This window comes from Acanthopagrus latus, chromosome 18 (genome assembly GCF_904848185.1).
Source record: "Acanthopagrus latus isolate v.2019 chromosome 18, fAcaLat1.1, whole genome shotgun sequence".
Classification (NCBI taxonomy): Eukaryota; Metazoa; Chordata; class Actinopteri; order Spariformes; family Sparidae; genus Acanthopagrus; species Acanthopagrus latus.
Window position 1 is genome coordinate 26275525 of NC_051056.1, and position 23175 is coordinate 26298699.

Below are 23175 nucleotides of genomic sequence, written 5' to 3' on the forward strand. Positions count from 1 at the left end.
ACACGATGATTCTGTAAATAATCTGACTCACTTCTCATTCAAACACATAAAGGTGCACTAAAGTGGGATAACTGCTCCGAACAACAACTGTGCCTCTCCAGACAAAACAGGCTTCTAACAGGGGGGTGTTTCCTCGGCTTGAACGCGGCAGCTCACTAAATAGAACAATTGTTTTTCGCTAACAACCGTTTATTTAACCTTAAGTGCCTGGTGCCGATAGAGGAAGCTGCTGTACACCTGTACACAAACCGAGCCTGAAGCTAACGGAGTCTCCGACTGTTGCCGTTTGACAAAGGCCATCCATAAACACATTGTGGAGAACCTCTTCCTTTGAAGTGTGAAGTAAATCAGGCTGAAGTCTCTGTGAACAACAAAAAGGTGGTACCTGTATAAATGCATCTGTCGATTTTTATATGACAAAGGTGCTATTACGGGCTAGCCCTGGGGCCAGGAGAAAGTGTGTCTGCGCTGACCCTGTGTGGGCGGACTAAGTCGGTGTGAGAGGCTGGCAAACTGTGTGGGCTTTGCAGGATCCCAGGACTTGAAGCTTCCCATTAGCCAACAGGTATCAATAACTACCGAGGATCTGAGTGGCTGCTCAAACAGCTGCTTCTTATCATTGGCAGGAAACTGTCAAGGGACATGTCATTATGATAGTCTACAAATCTGAAGTGCCTCAAATAATCGGGAGTGATAATACAACAAAGCCACATGTATCTTTGTAGCTGAGCTCCTCAGCTGGACAATGCCAGCCAGTCCTTGAGGATCTTAAAAGGAAGGATGCTAGCGAGGGATTCTGGGTAAATTAGGCTAAATACATGGAGCGAGCCATTAAGGTCCATTCACCTTAGCTTAGCCTTGCAGAAGAATTCAAAAGCTGCAAGGACATTTCACTGGAGATTTCAATGCCTGTGTAACAAAAGCTCACACTGAATTATTTGTAAAAAAATAAATAAATAAATAAAATAATAATAATAATAATAAAAAACGGTAGTGAACAGGAAAATCAGATTTGTTTAAAAAGATTCCAAAAAGAAAAACAAGGGTGTATCGAAATTGTAAAATTGAAGGAAAACTTTTCAACATGAAAGCCACTCTTACATAATGCTTATTTTCAGGTGAATTATTTCATTTTGGCTCACTATTAGAATAGGTTTATATGCTTTTGGTTTTCTCAGCAGCACCTCCTTCCCCTTCTGTAACAGCGGCCCAAGACCCAGGTCTGCTCTGATTGGTCAGTTCGCACATGCCTGAGCCAGCACCACTCCCCCACATCTCCGACTGGCTCTGTCGTGTTTTCAGCTTCTAGTTAGCTCCGCTTCTACCCCGCATATAACCGAGAATTATGCAAATGTGTGACATGGTGACGTAGTGATGTCAAAAAGTCACAGTATCAAAGGTGGGACTACTCTCTCTATTACACTTCAGGAGCAGTAATGCTGTCAGAGTGAGCAGCTCCCACTAGCTTGACTTTTGGCACGTTTTCGTTCAAGAACCTACATTATATAACACACAGAAACAGAATAAAAGGCCTCCTTTTGAGGTATAGTGAGGCTAACCTTGAAGCTAGGCATTACTTTTGCGAGACTGCTCTATTTGAAATTGAGTATTCTGAGAGGAAAAATTAAGACCAGCGATATATGTTAGCCCAGTCTTATATATATTAATGAAACTGGCCCCAGAAGGCAGTTCCTTGTCACTCAGTGTGTGAAGATGGGAGAGAATGATGGGCCATGACTCTGGCCTTCTGGGAAATAAGAGGTTAAGCTAAATACCAGTGGGTTGGGTTAAGGCATTAAATACAGCGGGGGGGAGACATATTGGACACGTCCAGGCACCCATCAAGGTTCAGTCCGGTCTCTCATCATATCCATCGAGCCACCTCACCACCATTAATATTCCAGTATGCAGAGTTCCGCTCTAAGCCTCCAGCTCTACTCTATCATATCCAGCAGGAACTGCAAATGTGTGTGTGATGGTGAGTGTGTGTGTGTGGTAGCCATAGCCTCTCTGGTGAAATAGGGCTCTCTGGGGGCTTGTGCCTCAACTCTACAGCCTTTGTGGGCTCCCATTACTTCTGACAGATAGAGATCACTAAACTGCTGAACAAACACCCCATTCAGTCATTTGCATACATTACAGTAATGGAAAGAGAAAAATGTATCAATAAAGCCAAATGAAGTGCTTCCACTAAGCTCTCCTTTCTTTCTTTCTTTCTTTCTTTCTTTCTTTCTTTCTTTCGTTCTTTCTTTCTTTCCTTTTCTTCCTGCTACCACTGGCTCTTGGCATGTCTCTCTTTTATTATTCAACTGAATGATTTCCTCTGAAAAGTAAGCACAGCAGACGACATGTGCTGGAGATTTATCAGACTTGTGTTAACGGATGAAACCTGATTTTTTATTTTATTTATTTAATTTTTTCTGAAGTCTAAACGAATAAGGAACACTAATCGTGCATGTTGACAACAAAAACAAAAAAAATTATAAAAATAATAATTTATTGTTGAATGTTTAATTAAAGCTATGCTGCTTTGGGGCACATATTGCATTTAAAATACCTTGCAGTGACCGCGGCCGACTAAAATTAATCTTAGTAAAAAGCTGACGAGAGTCACAGTGAAACAGAGGCACATGCACTCACCTACTTGCACTGTAAATTAGTCTCTCTCTCTCAGGACCACACACACAAGCATACACATGCATGCACTCACACACACACGCGCGCACACACACACACACAGACAGACACACACGCACAAGCACACACACACACAGGCACACACACACACTAGCACACAAACACAGACTGACTCATTCATCACAGTGCCCAACAGTCAAGACAACAGAGCTTCACTTAACTTTTTCAGGGTTGCTCGAGCATCAAATGCATGACTTTTAGCTGTTGTTGTTCTTCCATCTGTCACGCTTCAAGGAACCAACATCCTTTTCTTTTTTTTTTGTTTTTATCCCAGGGAAAAGTTTAAAAAGGTATGTTTGCCTTGACTCTGCTATCTTATGTGTACCAAAGGAAATGTCAACCCAGAATATAGCACTGTATTTCACACTGTCATTGTTTCAACACTTAGCTGTGCAACACAGATTAGATTCTTACCTAAGCTACTAAAGCTACTAAAAACCTCAGCAGATGAAGCGCAGCCTGTGCTCTCTCTTGCACGAAAAACAGAGTCTAATATCTTTAGAGAGACGACGTTGTCCTGGGTGACAGACTTCAGAAAAGTGGGTTAAATTGAGACACAGATACAGAAATGTCCGACTCTAACAATGAGACCCGCAGCGACTCTGAAGGCAGTGAGCAAAATGGGACTGCAAACATATCTGTCCTGTAATAACGCAGCGCGAACATCAAGGCTAAAAACAACTCGGAAGGAGAAAACAACATGTTTTCTACTACATGGGACAAAATCATCTACACCGAACACAACAATCTGCACAGAGGGAGTAAAACACTCCTGATGGCTGACTGAGAGGACAAACGAGCACCCACTTTTCATCTTTCCACTTCCTGTGCCTCCAAAGAAAAAGACCGGTGAGGGTCGATGATTAAATACGTAAAACTAATAGCAATCCTGCCCCTTGTAAAATGAGGTGAAAGGAAATTACTACATCACTAGGCGTTCTGAAAAACACACCAAAATGGAACACAACACAGATGGAGAATGAAATATATATGCTGGTCATGCTTGAGCTTCCCTACTGATGGCAACTTTAAATACGGCGAGAACAAAAATAGATCTCATTAAATCCTCCCACGCCTCCTTCCCGGCACCAAAACTCGATCAGGTGGGATGAGGAAAATGGGCAGAGAGGAGGAAGTGGGGTGTTTCGGGTCATGGCCAGCCAGCCTTCTCTCTGCCACACTCTGGGGAGGAACTCCAGACAGTGAGGGAGAGCTATGCTGCAGTATATCTACACTTCTCCATTTCCTCTCACTCAAGCCTCTAGTTCCCGAAGGAACCTGGGAATCGATACTGACATCGGGGGGCAGACTAGCTTTCTTGCCTGCCTGCTCTGCCTCCGAGCTGCCGATGCCGCCGCTGATGCCACCGCCTGGGAGGTCTCTGCTTCAGTTTTTTTAATTACACAAATTTAAGTGCCCTTCTTTGACTGGGAGCAGATTGTTAATGTGTTAGGAGGCTATTACTCTTATACCACCCAATGTGCAAAGTCAGCCTTAATAAATCTCAGACAAAAGGAAGCAAAAATCAGGTTAAATGCTGTCTTGCGTGTGAGCGTCTGGCATATGCAAACACCTACTCACTTGTTCAATTACTCTTGAGTAATCCTTTCTTTTCTAAATAATGCTGGAGACAAACAAAGACGACGCTGCCGACTGCTTTACTGTTTTTTTTTTTTTTTCTTTCCTTCCATGAAAGGCACCCTAGCCTCAAGGTATTGACTGATTTCCACCATTGATCAAACCTATACAGTGAGGACCTTTCCTCTCAGACAGGGCATTCAAGGAAGTGCAGAGACATGGCTAATTCAATTTGGGAGCAGAGATGCTTGGGTTTAAGTGAAACACTCTGTTATCGAAAGAGGAGAGGTGCCATGAGAGAAGATAGTGCACGGATGGTTGTGTGGAGAGGCCCGTGGCCGGTCAAGAGATGAAATCAGGGATATGCGATAAGTTGGTGTGAGGGGCTAGAGCCCCTATTAGAGTCCCCCAGGGGACCGGCAGCGGTGGCAGAGCGCAGTAAAAATAGCCACAGGCGCGATTTCACTCTCGGGACCCAGGGAGGAGTGAAGAGGGAGATCCGATCAACATCTCACAGCAAGGCAGCCAGATCCATTCCCAAGTTCCCTTGGGTGCCACCTATCACACCAAGTGACTTAAACTGCTTACCTTTGCCAGGCAGCACACAAACAGCACACAGTTCTGTCGACAAAATAGTAGATACAAAATCCTCATACGTTAGAGCACATACGCCTTTTGAGGAGCAAATTTATGTGAATGCACACGGCAAAAAGGATATCGACATCTTTTCCACAAACTTATCTTGTTGGTCATCCATTTTGGGGAAGTTCTCGATGTCGTTCTCAAGCCTCACGATTTGACGTTCCATGGTGGTCAAGCTGCTTTTCAAGATCTCAGCAGACACTGTCGAAGAAAATGAAACAAGAGAGATTAATTCATTTCAATTCAGTTAAGACTCATACCAGGTTCAGTGACATGAAGGAAAGAACACAGCTGGCTCTGAACTTCGTGTAGGTTCTCAATAAGCTACAGCTGAGTTGGACTGTATGTTGTGACATACTGACTCCTGCATAATCCATTTGTGTGTGGCCTAGAAAGCAAGCGTGTGTAGCTGTGTGTGCACAGTGTTTGTGCGTGGCTCATTAATCAGTCTGTAATCACTGTTTGCAGAGTTGCTGTGGAATCCACAGTATTCAGATCAGGCCTTTCAAGTGGAGACTTCAAACAGAACGCAGCGTCTTAGGGGATCAGACGGACAGGAGCATGGATGGATGGTACCATGTTTAGGTTGCTGTTCAGGGTTTAGTTTTATTGATGCACACACTGACACAATCTTGGATGCATACATATACGTTGCTGGTCTCAAAGATGAAAGAAAAACAAAAAAAAAACAAAAAAAACATGAAATTAAAAGTTTCATGCAGAAAGTCAGTCTCTAAAACCTGCTCCATGACCTCTTTTCCAATAACCCTTCTTATTACGTGTATTTGAATTGTAGCCATTGCTGTGGAGAAAACTCGCTGGAGAATCACACGGAGACGAGGCTTGCAGGTAGTGGGTTCTGTTTATTTCTGGACTGACCAAGCATTGTATACCTCTTTAAATTCTGTACATCTGGTTATGCAGCTGTGCAATGATAGTCTGGGAAAAAAAAAAAAAGTTCATGATGCTCTTTGTTTTCGTTCTCTCAATGTTCCATATCTTCCTTGGATAATTATGTAACTTCCAGTAACTTTTACGAGTGTGTGTGTGTGTGTGCGCGCGCGCGCGTGTGTGTGTGCACTCCTATTTGTCCAGAACTGTGTGTCAGGGTGCAGTTTGCAGCATTTCTCTTACATAGTTTCACGGGCTTTCTCGTTCCATTACAATATTGACTGCATTAAGCAATAGCCTTCTCTAACATTTTAATTTCAATTTAAATAGCTTTTCAGAATCTTTCACAGCTAAAGCCCAACAAAACAACAAAAAAAGTCTATTTTATTTTAACTATTTTGTTAAACTGTATGTTCCAAGGTTCCAAGGTGCTGCATTGTGAAGGTGAGTAGTTATAGCAGAAGAGTAAACAAGGTTTAGCAGAAAAAAAAACAACAACAACATACATGTGCCAGCCTTGAGTTGCGTCGGCTCAGCGTAAACAGATAAGCAAACAGATGGCGATTGTAAAATTTACAACTCCTTTTGCAAACATAAAGACAAAAAAAAATCAGAAGTGTGCATGCACCGTAACTGGCCTATATTCATTTTGAAGCTTCTCAGTTTGTCGTGCTTCAGAGAGACAGAGACTGATGATAAAATAAGCCCCCCCCCCCCCCAAAAAAAAGGACAGATCTCTTCTACATCTCTAATTCTACGCCTGATACCGTCACACCTGTGAGGTTACTCCATTCACCAGACTGTATCAGAAGAGCCGAGGCAGTGAGGAGAGGGTAATGGACAGGCTGTCAAGAGATGTGGCCTTGGTAAAACAACGGTCAGCCTTGTCGCGCTTTACATTAATTCCATAGCTTAGATTTGTTCTTTTTTTCTCATTTTCTGACAATAAGACTGGATGGCAAGACTGCGGATCACGTGCACTCCCAGCACACCGAAACAACCTTCAACCTCAACACAGATCTGAAGTGCACTTCCAGTGAGAAAAGCACAAACAAACACAGACACACATTCGCAGACGCACACAAACTATCAAGTCTAGAAGCAATACAATAAGACGGAGGCTGAGGTCAGTGTAATTATTAGACTTCGCAGCTAGCTGACTGGCTGGACGGATCCAGTGACTGGGAGTTTTCACAATCCCTCCTCTTACATTCTCACAGAGCTGACTCCCGGGGGTGACAGTGAGAAAACCACACTATCACATAGCCTGTTTCTCCACTGATGGGGCCTCTGAGACACACACACACACACGCTCCTGTCACTATGATCTCAGCCTTACTAATGGTGAAAAAAAGAAAAAAAAAAGAAAATGAACAGCGCGGTAGGCGGGACAGACGGACGCAGGAGACGGAAAACATTACATTGGCATGCATGTGTCGAACCACAGGAAGGTCTTCGTCATCCATTGTTGATTTTGATGGCTGCTTGTGGCATGGGTGATAGTACTGAGTAATAATTTGGCAGTAACACTGATCATAGTAACCATGGTAGCCAAGAAAGAGTGGCTCAAGCAAACTGTGATGGTGTTTCAGGGGAGCCATTTACAGGATCAGAGTGAAGCCATGGGACTACAATCCAGACCCGGTCTTTACATGGGAATTACTTCTCGTTGAGACAAGCTGGCACACAAATATGTAGCAGCTAACGTTTTAATTATCAGAGAAAGCAATCTTATCCTATAAATACATTTCAGTGGTATGGATATGTTTATGCTTTTTTAGAAAATACATAAGAGCAAATCCCTTCTTTGCTCTAATAATCTAGTGTCTACTGAATCTAGCACGGACTCTTCTGGGATATCATTAGTAAAATTACCACAAAAAAAAGAAGGAGGAAAAAAAAAAAAAAGCATTTTTTTGCCGGGTACAAAACACAGCAGCAGTGGTATCTTCTGAGTACACATTTCAAGTGGATCAGAGGAGAAACAGAAGGGATGGAGGGGGTTGTATATTCTGCCGTTACAGACCGAAAGGATTTCTGAAACATGTAAAATTATTCTAATGACTGCTCTCAGCAAGGCCTTCCAGTGTCTTTCAATGACACAGAATAAAAAAAAAATAAATAAAAATCTCTCTCTCTCTCTCTCCAGGTTTCTAAGCCAGCACATGCACACAGTCTTATCTCAGGCAACGTGTCGTTGTCTTCTTGCGTGCTTTAGTTGGCTACGCTCTTGTCACACGAAATAAAAAAAAAATGTGTCATGAAGTAAAAAAAAAAACCCTCTGTGGTCAACATCCTTCAGTTATTGATATGAGCGCTGTAATACCAGCCCCCCCCAGGCTTTACTCACAGCTATGAACAGAAGACAGACAAAAAGTATTTCATTAAGCTTCGCCCCCGTTTCCTTCAAATAAACTGCCAAGGAAAAAATACTGTGTGGCTCACGACACCAAATCAACTGCTATAATGTGAAGATGTCAACTTTATATGCAGTCATTTGTGGAAGGGGGGCAATTTTCATCTTGATTTATAGACAAATAATACCAATCTTTCATCCAGTGCTCTTGCGACGGCGCCAAAGGTTACAAAGGGAATTGAGATTTATTTTGAACGTTGCCGCCGACGTGGAATAAAAGATCAAGTTTTAAATAATGTAAACACTTGTGAAAACAAAGACAAATGCAGCATAAAAGTAAAGGAGAAGGTCGTTCATAAGTGCATTCATCACCTAAGTCAATTTAGTGTATGTTTGAGTGTGTGTAGGAAGGGAGATGAGGAGGAGAGAAGGACAAACAGCCACGCAAAAGACGTTCATAAAGACAGAAGGTCAAAAGATGCTTGCAATGTATGTATAAATATCTAGACGTGTTTCAATTTTTCTTCATAGTTCAATAGTTTGAACATTTTGTAACTAAATGAAAATGTTGTTTTCCACATGAATGTTACTTTGAGCTGTTAGGATGAGGCGAGGAAAGTGCAGAGATGGTTGGTTGGACTATTAGGATCCTGATTTATTCCTGGAAATTGATGCCAAACCAAACTAACGCTGAGCTCACACAACGGGACTTTAACCGATCTTATTCATTCACCACAAATCGGTGCTCATTTATGTGGAAACTCCTCACAGATGAGAATGACAAAAAAACAAAAAACAAAAAAAAAACAAAAAAAGATATCAAGCAGGCTCCATATGTGGTCATGTCTGGGATTGGTCAGGGAGCCATGCAACAAGCTAAAGGACAAAGTATAGAGAAGGGAAGGAGTCGCGAAGGAGGAACAGAAGAGTGCTGGAGCAGCAGCCAGATACGGCTCATCTGACCGTACACTGGGGGGGTCCACGTACAGCCTGAAACCAAAAGTCAACAGGAAGTTATTTGAACTTAGGAACAGTCTTAAGTTGCATGACGTGTTATGGAACTGATATTACATAAGTAATGTAGTCTTTTTAAGTCAAACCGCAATGTTTTCCTAAACCTAACCAAGTTAGTACCTTAACTTTATCTACTTGCGATTGAACAGCAAAGGTCCGGTACGCCTGTTGTGTTGTAACCTTAATGTTACCTTATCCTGTCCCATGCTAAGTATCACATTTGGCATGTTTTCTTGACAAAATGTAGTTTGGAGACGAGACAGACTCATCGAGTAGAGTGAAAGATCATGTAATGTCTTACACCCTGTTGCTGGTCGTCTGCCGCTCCTGATTACAAGACATGAAGTCACCCGTGTGTAATGTGAACAGTGCAGCAATCTGGTGACTTCATCATGAGAAAATATGAACGTCTGTCCTGCTATTACAGTCTTTGCAAAACACATCAAAAGCTGTTGAGATCTTTCAGTCTGGACCGAAGTGGCGGGCCATCAAACTGAATGATAATCAAAATTGCCACATAAATAAGCGTGACTAGAAATTCCAACAACAAACAAATGCACATACAGTTTTTATCTAAACAAGTCTGTTCCTTCCTTCGATAAACTGTTTGTCTACAGATAAATTAGTCTGTTTTGTCTGAGGGGTGCGTGTCCACGATAACATCAGCACTTCAATCATTTCTAAAAAACTCTTTTGAGCTTTGGAGATTAAAGATGTTAAAACCTTTAAGAGCCTTGAAGAAGTAATCTTACCATAGCTTGTTATCTTTTGCTCACACCTCCTCTTACGGCCTCTTTGCATATACAACATGTCGCGGGTAAAGACGCGGCGACCTTGAGGGGTCTCCACGCACGACCGGCCGCACATAATGTCTGCCGAGGGGCATATTCATCACATCAGGCTAAAACTGGTTATTGATCAGCAGGGATGATACCGAGACAGTGATGAATTGTACGTCCATGTAAGAACATTTTGTAAAAATTAGCTATTTCAAATACCCCCTTTTTTAAAAATGACTCAATTTTTGACACCCTCCCCAAAAGACATGGGCTTTGTCTTTTTTTCATTAAGCTGTTGGTGGCACCTGAAAGTGAATAGGAAATGAAGTGGGAGGCAGACTGGAGTACAGCAGAGGAACGAGACAAAAGGATAAACACAACTCTGTGTGTTCCCCTTTCAGCAGGAATCAAAGCAGCTCCGGTTGCAGGAGTGAAAGTAATATTGTTGCTGTGACAAAGCAGTCACATTGTTCTTTCTGATTACCTTGCATCATGAGATGTTCAAAACAGCAGGCAGGAGAAGGTGGCAAATGAGGAAATTTAATGGACAGCATAAACAAAGGAGACAGGCGTGCTATTAATTATAAACATTATGGTGCATTTTTTCTTTTTTTTTTTCTTCATGCAGTGCTTTATTATGGGGAAAAAAATATATATATTCAAGTCACTTATCTATTTGTAAATAATTAAATGCACTACTAGTGTTCGCCTATAAATAATTACACACGTATGGAAACATTATATTGTTGCATCATACCAGTGAATAGACAATGTCATTAATTTTACTCAGTGGACAGGAACCCACACAAACAATCAAAAATGCAATTTCCCATCAATGTTGCGCTAATTGTGTGCACATAAGAAGGGTAAATCCTTGTTACTTTTGCTCTATTTCCTCTTTTAATTTGCATTTTCCTGAAGCCCTCCGTGTAAAAGGACTGTTATCGTAATGAAGGATTTGGAACTCTGATTAGTGCTGATGCCCTCCCCTCCCCAGGAGCAACACCATAGGGTTAAAATATGTTATAGTTAATCTGCCTGCTGGAGCTATGATCACAGACTACAGCCTCTTTCAGTGAATCAAGATGCAATTAATATTTTGGGGGGGATTATTATATTTAATGTAATGATAGGAAACTTAAGTAAGAGCCAATGAAGTCCCATATGTTTTCATTATTTTATACCACAACAGAATACATTACTAAAAGCACATCAGCGCTGCTATTATATTAATTGCTGTAACATTCATTATTATAGCTACAGCTCACTGCGCTAGATCTATAATGCAGTGTAATGCAGTATTTACTGTGCCTCCTTCCCAGTCAACGCAGGTATCTCTGAAAACCTCTCTTTAAAAAAAAAATTTAAAAATCCATCATATTATAGTGGGTTATCCAATATTCTAAAACTGCAAAATCTAATGGAAAGGAGTGAAGCACATGGGCATTAACCCAAGAAGAATAAAACATGTCACAAGAACTAATAATAACACAATTTTGAAATTACAACATTTGAGGGAAAGTATGGGCTGGAGCCAAAAGCGGCGAAAAGTAAAGCCAGACACCGAAGAAACCCGCACTTTACTGTAACTCACACTCTGGAAGGAAGCCCTTGTTTACAATGGGGGTCATGTCTGTGAGACTTTATTGCTTTCGGCAGCCATCAGAGCTCCAGCCCAGTGCCAGATCTCTGGAGGAATTACAAATGGAGTCAATTACAATATATTTTGATGCATGGGAAAGTTTAGACATTGACCTGAGGTGATGACAATCCCCCAGGAAGTGCTGAGGAAATCAGTCAGGGCGATGTGCCGGTGCTATATGTGAGTCTGTGCCCTCTGCAATAAAAAGAATAAGGAACTCACAGGGGCACAATGGTTTACCTCCCCTCTCCTGACAGTCCACCATCTAAATGCTCGTCTTGCACTTACCTGAAGATGGTCATTTCTCCTTGCCAAGACATATTTTTCTGTGATGTTGTTATGACACGTTTGTGGTGTCACACAAACAAAGGAGAGGTAAGAGTTAGGTGTCGCTCGCCAGTTGTGGAGACTATTTTTTTCGTGGGAAAAAAAAAAAAAAGAGAGACAAGGCACTCTGCACATGAAAGATACCGATGGGATACAGTATGAGTGACCACAGCCTGAGGTGCCAAGTGTGTGTTGTCTATTTTGATGCATGTTCACGCGATATTATTGTCAGCGCTTGCTGGCTCGTTGAAATGAGTGAGCTGTCGAGTGAAGTAGATGAAGCTGGAGGATGTGTTTGAATAAAAAAACAGAAACCAAAAAGACCACAGCTCTCTCCCCATCCAGGTAACTCAAGAGATGTGTACAAGCTGATATCTTTATGAAAGCCACGTTTGCCAGTGCAACAACTAATTAATTACAGTTTGCTAATGACTGCTAAGTGACTGAACAACTGATACAACTGCATTCAATTAATAATCAATTAATGACTGCTGTCGTGCAGCCGTCAACTTTGACAGAATAACTAAATATAAATGCAATGATATGGGTAAGCAACAGACTTGTGGTGTTAAATACTCTGAAGTGGTGCATTCATGAGATTCAGGGGGAGTGAGAGAACACGACGTGTGTGTGTGTGTGTGTGTGTGTGTGTGTGTGTGTGTGTGTGTGTGTGCGCGCGCGCGCAATAGACAGGAGAGATGCTCAGCGATGGGGGTGTGGCGCTCATAATAGCCTGCAGAGGTTGACTCATGCCTCTAACCTCATTCACAACTTCAAAGTTGCACCTTATCGCATAGCCGAGGCTATTTCACCTGACACCTCCAAGGGACACACTTCACTTGACATTTCTAGATCGGAGAGACCCAAAACCTTACATGACTTATTGACTCGCTGAGGTTCTGAAAAATGCCGAGAAATGGGAAAAAAAAAAAAATATATATATATATAGTTAAAGGAGTCAAAAAAAGAATGTGGATGAGAAAAAAATATTACTCTGTATGTGCTCAAGAGCAATACTCCAAAAACAAAAATCCTGACTTTTGAATATTTCAGATTTAGTATAACAGCATCAATTAATATGCAGTCGCTGCAAGCAGCCATTACAAAGGTGTAAGCAGGCCCAAGGACACCCACACAAACACACACACGCACGCACACACAGATACCTGAGCACGGAGCAGTTCTGCCTCACAACATGACCAATTCAATCTGACACACTTTGGAATCCCATCTGAGATATGTATATAAGTGTAATCGCTCTGAAATTAACGGCTTAGATCTAAACATCTCTGTCATGCTGTCACCTTCATCTGTGTTTCAATCCCTTCCTAAATCCTGTAATACTGAAAAAATAATAATAGTATAATAGTCTAATAGCCAAGTGCGAGAGGGTAAAATATGCTGTGTAGTGATGCCCTTTATACAACCATGTGTTTCACTAAGCGGTAAATGTCGACCCGTTCTTTCTTCTAAATGGCCTTTGGAGGATGTCCCTTTTGTACCCACTCATGATACTATCATCTGTTAGCAGTGAACCTGTTTACCTGTGGAGTGTTTGGAACAGGTACATCAGAAGCATGTCCACAACTCTCCCAGTCTCTTGTTGCCCCAGTCCCAAACTGTCTGAAACGAGCTGTGATAAGTTGATGAAGTAAAACATTATATCGTTCTGTCGTTTTACACAACAGCCCGACTTCTGTGGAATCAGGGCTGCAGTATACATCTTGAAGTTAAACGGCAATCGAAAGGTCATTTTTAAAAACAAATAATAATTTAAAAAAAAAACAATATGTTGAATTCAAATAAATAACAATGAGGTAAGCAGCTAAATCATGGTTGTGTAATGTGCTGTGTTGATTGGATCTTTGCAGGAGCAACAGAGGAAGATGTGATGTGTCCACATGATTGCAATTCATGATTCATAATAACGCCTCACTCCTTGTTTTGAGAACACACTTGAGATTTATGCATGTTGCACTGTTGCCTAAATTCAACAGTATCTAGATGTGACATAATCAAAGTTTATTCAGAGATATGAGACTAGGTTAACCTTGGTAAAATTAATTCTCCGACTGCATTAACAGATTTGTTTTGCCACTTGAGACATCAGAATGAGCTGTAATCACACCATCTGACAGATTATTACCTTTTACAGTTGCTGAGCTAAACTCAGCGGCGAGCAATTATCAATTTGTGCCTCTAGCAGACACAGACCAACATTAGCATTCATGTGAAGTGGTGTTTGTGGCCACCTGATGATTGCAAGTCAAATGTGCTCCTTTTAGCTCGGTTTTGGCATTTCAGTTTGTTAGATGCTCTGCTAAGTTTACCAGCTTGAGGCTAATTTTGCCTGTCTGATGTTGCCACAACTGCCAGCTGGAAAACAAGGTTGATGAGAAGGGGACTGCAGCCTTTTTGACGCCCTCTTTTTTTTTCACTATGAAAACTTGCCCCCCCTCTTCAATCCATCAAAACTGACGTGAAGTTGACCACAGTGTTTGTACAAAGGAAACCAGAAACTACAGCCACTGTTCGAGCATGTGTTTTTGATTCTCTTTACCTTAGAGTCACTTAAAATTCAAAATCCCAGAAACCACTGTAATTTTTTCATCGATTAATATTCACTTATCCGCAGGCTTATCAAATATCCCTGTCCGCCTTGTTAGTGGAGAAGATTTGTGTACATGAAATGTGCCGAACATGATTCATCGAGCACATATCTCCATGAACAGAACATGAATTATTAAGAGAAGAATTATAAAGTTGAACAACAAGCATCGTGTAAAAATAATACAAAATAACGATCCAATCATTTATGATGTCTACAAAACAAGACAGAAGATTCAGCTCACTAAAATCTTTAAGGTTACTGATACATTTCCTCCTGTAGTACAGCCCTGATTACTGCTATCTTAACCTTTAATAATCTCATGTTTCAAAAGCAACATCATTTGACGTGGATTTCAATACAGAGAGAAACATAAAAGCTCAAAACTGATGGTGAGTTCTCATCCAAAACATGAAGGTCAACTGTCTGGGACTGAGTGTGACAATGTTCATTCCTCGACTGTACGTCTCACCTTTTTTTTTTTTTTTTCTTGCTTCCCTCCAAAAACCATCCTGCTAGTTTTTCCTGTCTCGCCGTTGTCCTGTGTCTCAGTAACTCTTTGTTCTCTTCTTTCCTCAGACTCTCTCTGTTTCCCCTCCCGTCATTTGTAGCTCAAGAGCTCCCTCTGTGAGAGGTACTGTTGCCAGACAGGAGGGAAACTCTTTTTATGGCCATATGTGCACAAATCCTATTGAAGTTAATTTTAAACATCTTCTTTTTTTTTCCCTCAGTGAGACAGATGAGTTTGACTCCGTCTATGCACTGCCTGAATACGAATGCTTTCCCAGAACTTGACAGAAAGAAACTGAAATACACCTCAGCTACAGTAAATGAAAAATGGGATGGTTTTTTTTTTGGAGAGATATCTTTCTTGAGATGCTGGAGATAAGCTGTGAGAATGCTTCCATAAATTATGAATGCAATATGGTGGTCTGATGTAAAGAAATAAACCAACTGAAAACTGCCTTATTTTTTAAATGATACAATCCATTAATGCCACAATACAATGTGCATATTTAAATATAATATTAAACTACATGATTATCATTTGTCACAATGCTGCCAGCATGCAATGAGTCAAATATAATTCCTAGCCGTGCTCTTGGCAAGGTAAACTGATGCATATATTAGAATTAGTTCTACCTTAAAGCAGAGGTAAATGCCACTGAACTCCCATAGACATATTTTTAAATGTATAATGAGGAGCTATTTTATTTAGCAAAAATATGGGTCTGTTGAAATTATCGCTTGGACTGCTGAGCATATTTTCAGAAATTAGATTTTTAATGCTTAACCGTCTGCACATGTGTGGTGGTGCATGACTCATTAGAGGAATGTGAGGGCGGGTGATGACTCAAAGACTATGTTTGCCTCGCTCTCTTACTTTTGTTGATGAAGCAATGTAGAGATATTTGCTCCCCCAGTCAACGCATATGATTCTCATAAAAAAAAAAAAAAAAAGCCTCCATGCACAGTACAAACATATTCCCTGCTTTTCATCCAGAAAACTGCATGAATACATCTGGGTAAAGACCTCCTTTTATAAAAAAAAAAATGATTTCCCAGGATTCTGGGGTTATCTGGGGTTAACCATATGTTCGCTGAATACGGTTTTGTCACTGGAGGTCTGTATCAGCGATTTTGCTCTGAGATTTAGATGAGAAGACTGATACCTCACATACTGTATGTCGCTCCAATACAATACTAGAGCCAGAGGACCATTGGCCTGGCTTAGCATAACATCTCGAAACAGGGAAACTGGCAGCCTGGCTCTGTCCAAAGTTAAATAAAGAACATGTCACTACAAATGAAACAAGAAGACAACTAGCAGCTAGTTTGTTTTTTCACCATTAGTTCTTTAAACTAACCATCTCCTGGCTCCACATTGAACGGACAGATATGTGCGTAATATCGGTCGCGATCTTTTTATCTGGCTCTTAACAAAAAGTGAATAAACTTTTTTCCAAGAAAAAAAAGGGAAAAAAGTTGAAACCTATCACTTTCAAATGTATGCTTTGTTTTCAACAGACAATGCAGCTCCAATACTGAAAGCAAAATAACTGCTCTGCCAATACAGTGTTTTCACAGAGTTGGCAATAACTATGTTTTTCTTTTTCATATGCATATATAATACGGGTTTAGTCTTGACTTACACTTAAAGGAACATTCCAGTCTATGCTGCCGACAGTACACCTCACCTCATGAGTCCCAGCAGACCACACCACCAATGAGGAATGTGGGCCCTTAATCTCTCCGTGTTTGATTTACACCATCCATCCTTCGAGACAGCGGTCCTTTACATTTTTCAAGCATTGCTCTGTGAACTCTGGCAATCATGCCAATTGCTGCCATCGCCATCCCTGATTATTGATGAGATTTAGATGGAAATTATGTATTCAGTGAAGGAGAAAAGACAGCCAGGCTCTTTTGATTGGCTTTAAGCTGAGCAGTCATACTGAAGAGGCATCTGTCAGATGGTAGGTCACATCCCCTCAGCATATTGGTTTTATCTTCTAGCGCAGATGACTGGTTATGGTGGTTCCCTAACAACAGAAGCGGCGCAGAGGATGGGAAGGTAAATAAAGGCATTAAATAGGCTCAATGACTGGAAGATGGGGAAACTGGGTAAAAGGTATTTGGTAGTGGCAGGAAGAATGCATTTTGAATTATCTAGTTAAAGGCACAGTCCCAAATATGAATGTGGCAAATGTGTGTAACAATCATCACCACAGCCTTAGAAACTCATACATGTGCATTTATGGTAGCAAACAAAGACACCAGTACTGGATAATTTGCACACCGACTCTGTAATAATAATGAGTTTCTTTTGTGACAGAGAAAAAAAAACGTTAACTGAGTATTTTCTCGTTTAAATGCCAGCTGACAGGAGAATTATTTTGCTCATTCACTGCTTATTTTCCACTGGGAATCTGTCAGTGTTATACCGCATGGTCTGTAATTTCAAAATGTTTAGGTGCATTTCTGGGAATCATTTACCATTTAACAGCAGCTGTGTGAGCCTGCAACACCTGCATCCAAAATATGTGTTGGAAAATGTGATTTCTTTTCTTTGTCAAACTTTTTCAGATTTCTGTCCCGATCCAGCAACACCTTCACCAATCAACACCAGTCGACCTGTGACCTTGATACGAAAACTCAACTCTCAACTACATTTTCCTAAATGCTTCGAACAATGCTCAAACCCAGAGAAATCCTGATGTTAGTCAATGTGATGGTGCGTTTTATGGGAACCAGTTTTCTTCTGAAGAAAACATCAGATAAGACGTCACAAATCGAGGGAGGAAGTCGGCAAACGCGAATACAATTGGAATGTATCACATCAGATAGATTTTCACGAGCAACGCTGGTTGTTTGACATGAAGACATGATCATTCTACGCTACTTCATGACGTCATCGATCCATGACTTTTGATTTCATTGTTTTGATCCAGAGGCCCCTAGTGTCAGAAATGTTACCTTGCATGTTTAAAGGGTCTGTGTGGAAATTCTGTGTCTTGTCACATCCTTTAGACTGTCAGGACCGCAGACCGGCAGCATTTAGCGACAAAAATTTGCGTTGCTACAATCTGCTTACATGAGGCTGATAAACAGGTGACCGACGTATGTAAATTGTTACAAAAAACACAAAACACACACAGTGATTCAACCGGTTGAAACAATAGATGCCAAGATAGTTTCTAAAACTGCCACAGAGCATGCATATAGACTCCATGCATTTGTTCCACTTCTGCTTGTAGCTTGTGCTGTGACCTACATGTATCTGCCTGAATTAGGATTGCCTGCGTCCCTGTGGCACATTAATATATTAGATGAGCAGAGATTCATATTCCTTACGCAGCGAGAAAGGTCAGATCAATTCTCCCACCAACCATATCTGTCTTCATTTAGCAGCCGCCATATAAAGACTTCACAGGACACCACATCTCTTTAGAGACATATGTTTAAATAAGTGTACAATCATGAAGTATTTAAACAAGGATGTGTTCAGTATTAATTTGGCTGGAGTGTCGGCGTGTCTTTTGTTTTCCATCCACATGAGACAAGGGGACTCGGTACGCACGATTGCGGAGCCATAAACACAGCCTCACTTCCACCTCAGGCAATCCTTAGACTCATCAGTAGTGTAATGAGACTTTCGAGCTGGGAGATGAATTAACTGGCTGATTTTCTTGTTTTTACTCATCCCCCCCATACAGAGTAGCTTGATATAGTGTCGGAGCGAGGAGCGAAGCCGGGACTGTGATGTATGTGGCGTGTCATGAAACATATAGAAACATAGATGGGTGTAAATCTGAGGAATTTACTGGGAGAGTTTGAGACAATCAGGCTTTCGCATTAATCAGTGTATGAAAATAAATAAATAAATAAATCACGCTGAAAGGCACTGTGGTAGAGAAAGCTGTGATACACAGATTTCAATATCAATTTCATATCTCTGTCTTAAAATACAGTTGCTGTGTGCGCCCAGGTGGCAGGAGAAATAGTCCTGCCACCCACGATGCCCCCTGGAAATGATCAACAATATCAAAACTCAACACTACAATCATTTCTGTCTGATACTCCTAGACTGACTTGGTGCTTTAGTAAACGCAACTGGCAGGGCTGTTGGTGGGAAGCCAGTGAGGGATTCCGTTGCTGCACAACTCACTCTGACCAGTTGGTCTGTGTGTCTCTGAGGGGTGGGATTTTACACACCCTCAGATGCTCATGGCCGTACCTCTCTGAGAATGCTGGATCTCATCCCGTATCAGAGGCTTAGCGGGGTTTGATCAGGGGTTGTACCCTATCCACATGTCGAAGTGTCCTCGAGCAAAGCACTGAACCCCAAACACGCCGTCGGTTTGTGAATGGGTGAATGAGAATCACTTGCACTTTGTCCTTAGAGGTAGAATAGTGCAGTCCATTTACTGCATCTCGCTGAGAAGCGAAAAGAGGCAGCTGGTGACTCCATGTGAACTGGAGAGGACACATGACAGTCTACATTGTCCCTAGGCCAACAGAAGGGCTTAGTAATGACAAGCGCTGACACACGGGGTGGCAACATCACATGAGAAAATGTCAAGTTAAAAAATAATAATAATCTCACAACCCACCGAAGTAATTCAGATATATCCAGTTCAGGACATAAGACATACCATAAATTGTTAAAGGAGTGACATTAAACAACTCTTAACCATCAATTATTTATCAAGCGTTTCCCAATTGATGCGATATGTGTCACTGGAGAACAAACATTGTGTTGTAAGATACAGTATAGTACACTGTACAAGATAATACTTCAACACAGTGATTTATGTAACGCAACAGATAAGTCAACAGAGTGCATTTTGGATTACTGTTGAAAATAATATCAGAGGCAAACAAAAGTTTACTATTCTTACACGCTTTGTTCTGAAAGTATATTTGAATTCTCCGCAAAAAAAAATCAGCAAAAAGCCGATGTTAGGCCATAAACAGAGTACGCTGCCTCACACGACTTAAACATCAACACCACTGAGTGTCAATTAGTACACTCATTTTCTATAAACTGACACATCTACAGGTTGTAAAGTTTGTGATTTTTGCAGCTAAACTTTGTTTCTAAAGATGGACTAGTGACAACATGAGTCTTGTTTTAGGCGTGATGACATTTAATGTCCCCCACAACTTCTGTAGTCTCATTTAGGTACTTGTTACTGACTGCCATTTTTAAGACACATAAGCGCTTTATAATTAAACATTTCATAACGTGAGAGAACAAAACATGCAAATAGCTTCAATCCATGGTAACCACAAAACTTATTTCAGGCATTTATCCAAAAACCCATCAAAAAAACCTGATGACTTGAAACGAGGGAACTAGGAGTGCAAAAATGTTAACTGGTCTGCAAGTTTTAGGACTTATTACTTCAGCGCTCCATTTGCACCACAGCAAACACAAATACAATGTTAAAGTTTTCTGCCATTACACAACATAAGGGTTCAGCAACTATATCTACACCCAATCATGCTGTTAATGAGAAAATGTCCTTGGAAGATCTCTCCTCAAAACTGAGACATGCATTAAAGAAAAAAATGTATGGTTGTCAGTCTGCCTAACACATCAAAACTATGTTCTAAAAGGTTTTGGACATTTATTTATTTTTTCCCCCAAAAAACTACCAGAGCACTCCATTAAAAAAAAAAAAAAAAAAAAACTAAAACGGAGACCATTTCAACAACCTCAGCACCATGTGGAGAGGGGAGGCCTCAAAAGCCTGCGGTCAGTCAGGAGTCGACTGTTTCAGGTGCTAAGTGCCGTACAGCTGCCAAAAAACATTAGGAAAGTAGAACTGCAAAAGACTTACAGTACCGGGGGTGTTTGTGCTGTTATCTTGTAGCCAAAGGCAGCTTCATTGTGTGCTCCCATTTAGCCATCACTTAGGGGGGTTTGTAGCTTGCAGCCAATCAGCTCATTGTAATAACCAACAGCTTTAGGCTTTGCCTGCCAGTGCCCTGAATGTACTGCACTACTCCATGAATATAGGTCACCGAGAAAATGAAATGTTAACCTCCAAAGTGCCAGGATTGTGTTTGGAAAACATGTCCGGGGGGTAAATCATTATAACAAAATGGTCTCAGTCAGTGGAGAGACAGCTGTTTTCCGGGGGCGGACTCAAAAGACTTCCTGGTTTTACACCTCATTTACAATGTTGTTTCTCAAAATAGTCTGATTCAATTGTTGATATTAGCTGCGGTGCTGTTTGAGATTATATAACATTATGGATTGAGGATCTCTGAGAGGATGAATTAAGCCATGCTATGTGGTCAAAGATCTTTTTCCTACTTATTGCTTAGGTAGTCATTGGATTAGCAGATTATTCGAGGTAGGCCTATTTCTCTATGAAAACCTTTCCTCACTTCACACAAGGACGGTGCTAGATAACACTGATATATTTGCCATACTGTACAAGTGTATTTGGACACCTGTGTTGACTTTTTTGGAGGAAGACAGGACAGGAAGGACAAAAAAGGGTGCATCAATGCCAACAAAAAGGGGCAAAGCTGAAGCCTCTGAGTATGGAGCATTATTACTGAAGATGGACATACAGGGAAATTACACTGTTGTGACACCTTCAGAACTCTCTTAGTAGTTGTCCAAAATAGTGCTGACCACCTGCACTCAACAATGGAGCAAAAAAGCCACATGCAGGGGCTTTTTTGCTCCATTGTTGAGTGCAGGTGGTCAGCACTTTACCACATGGTAAAGTGGGACAGGTTGGAAGCTATGAAACCTGACAGACAATCAGGGGCATGAGTGGGAGCGGATGAAACATCCATCCAGCTTCATATCCGCTGCGTCATATGGCTTGTAACTGCAGGTAATGGCTCTGATAAGTGAATATTCTCCTCTCAAGATTTTAAAGGGACAAGGAGAGGTTCAGCTTTGGGTATGTCAGTACAATACAGCAAAGGAGTCGCTAGCATCTAAACACATCCCGGAGCTCGATGCTGCATGCTTGAGAAGCACGGGTATGATTCTTTTCTGCACTTGATTAAGTCAGCTTGGGAACATAGCCCAAGGGCGGAAAGAGGGGATTATCATCGCCTTCCTCTACGAAGAAAGCTTTAAATGTGCCCATAAAATTACTGGAGTCATTGTCATTTCCTGCTAATGGCCTGCCTGATTAGCTTCGAGGCTATTGCCCACCTTCTCTGGGAACAGGTGGGCAGTATTTAGCTGGTCATCCCAGATAAAGACTCGTGCAGCGGAGATAGCACACTCCAATGGGTGCATGGTAGCACACAACATGAACTCTTGCTAAGACAGGTTATCCTGGAACAGAGTTTCCTAAGACCAAACCACAAGCCAGGGTCACAGAAGCTGGGAGAGGCTTCTCTCTCTGGGTGTATTCAAGTCCAAGACAGACCAAACACACTGTATGAGCATCCTCTGCCATGGTCTTATACTCGCAGGAGCACACTCACACACTGTTGGTGGAGAGGAAAGACTTGGCAGAGGACACAGTCATTGGCAATACAAGTAGTTTGCTGCTGTCTTCAATACTGCCCTATGAATAGGGCCAATCTATTTCATGTGATAAAATCAGTGGATGTAACTGGCAGCCAATATGGGTGCAGAACATGCCTTTATGTTGGAGTGAACTGGTGATCGACAGCTGTCTCAGTTTACACGGCAGTCATAAAATAGGATTAATAGTTGTGTACATGTAAATCAGTAGGTTTAACCATAAATCCAGCTAGCAGCTAGCCAACAGAAAGACTCTCTCGGGAAGTCTGAGATGATAACCAACTCCGAGCGGCAGAACGCACTCTGGCACCCGTCAAATATAACTAACACATTCAGAGACAGTGGGTGACGGTACAGTACGTCGATAAACAGAGAGGAGAAGGAGAAGAAGAAAGAGTGAAGCTTGATTTTGTTGCACTCATGACGTCAAACAGAGTCCACAGAGCCAAACATGCTGTTGAAGATGTGGATGATCTTTTTTTTTTATCATTATTAATTATTTTTTTTTATTTTTTTTACAGTTTCAAAGGAAGACAACACAATTGCAATTTTCGATATATATTCCACAAATGCTCCTGAGAGGAGGGAAGTAGTTTATAATGGAAATGACATCATCTGTTGACCGAAGTC

General features: G+C 41.3%; 1 protein-coding gene across 5 annotated transcripts in view; it reads right to left on the reverse strand.

Moving 5' to 3' along the window:
- Window positions 1–23175, reverse strand: part of diaph2 (diaphanous-related formin 2) — a 391770-nt gene that overhangs the window by 103470 nt on the left and 265125 nt on the right. For all 5 annotated transcript variants that reach the window (XM_037076294.1, XM_037076293.1, XM_037076295.1 and 2 more), the window contains one exon: window positions 4994–5118. In XM_037076294.1, the coding sequence (XP_036932189.1) occupies window positions 4994–5118 (125 nt within the window). The remainder of the gene's footprint in view (window positions 1–4993; window positions 5119–23175) is intronic.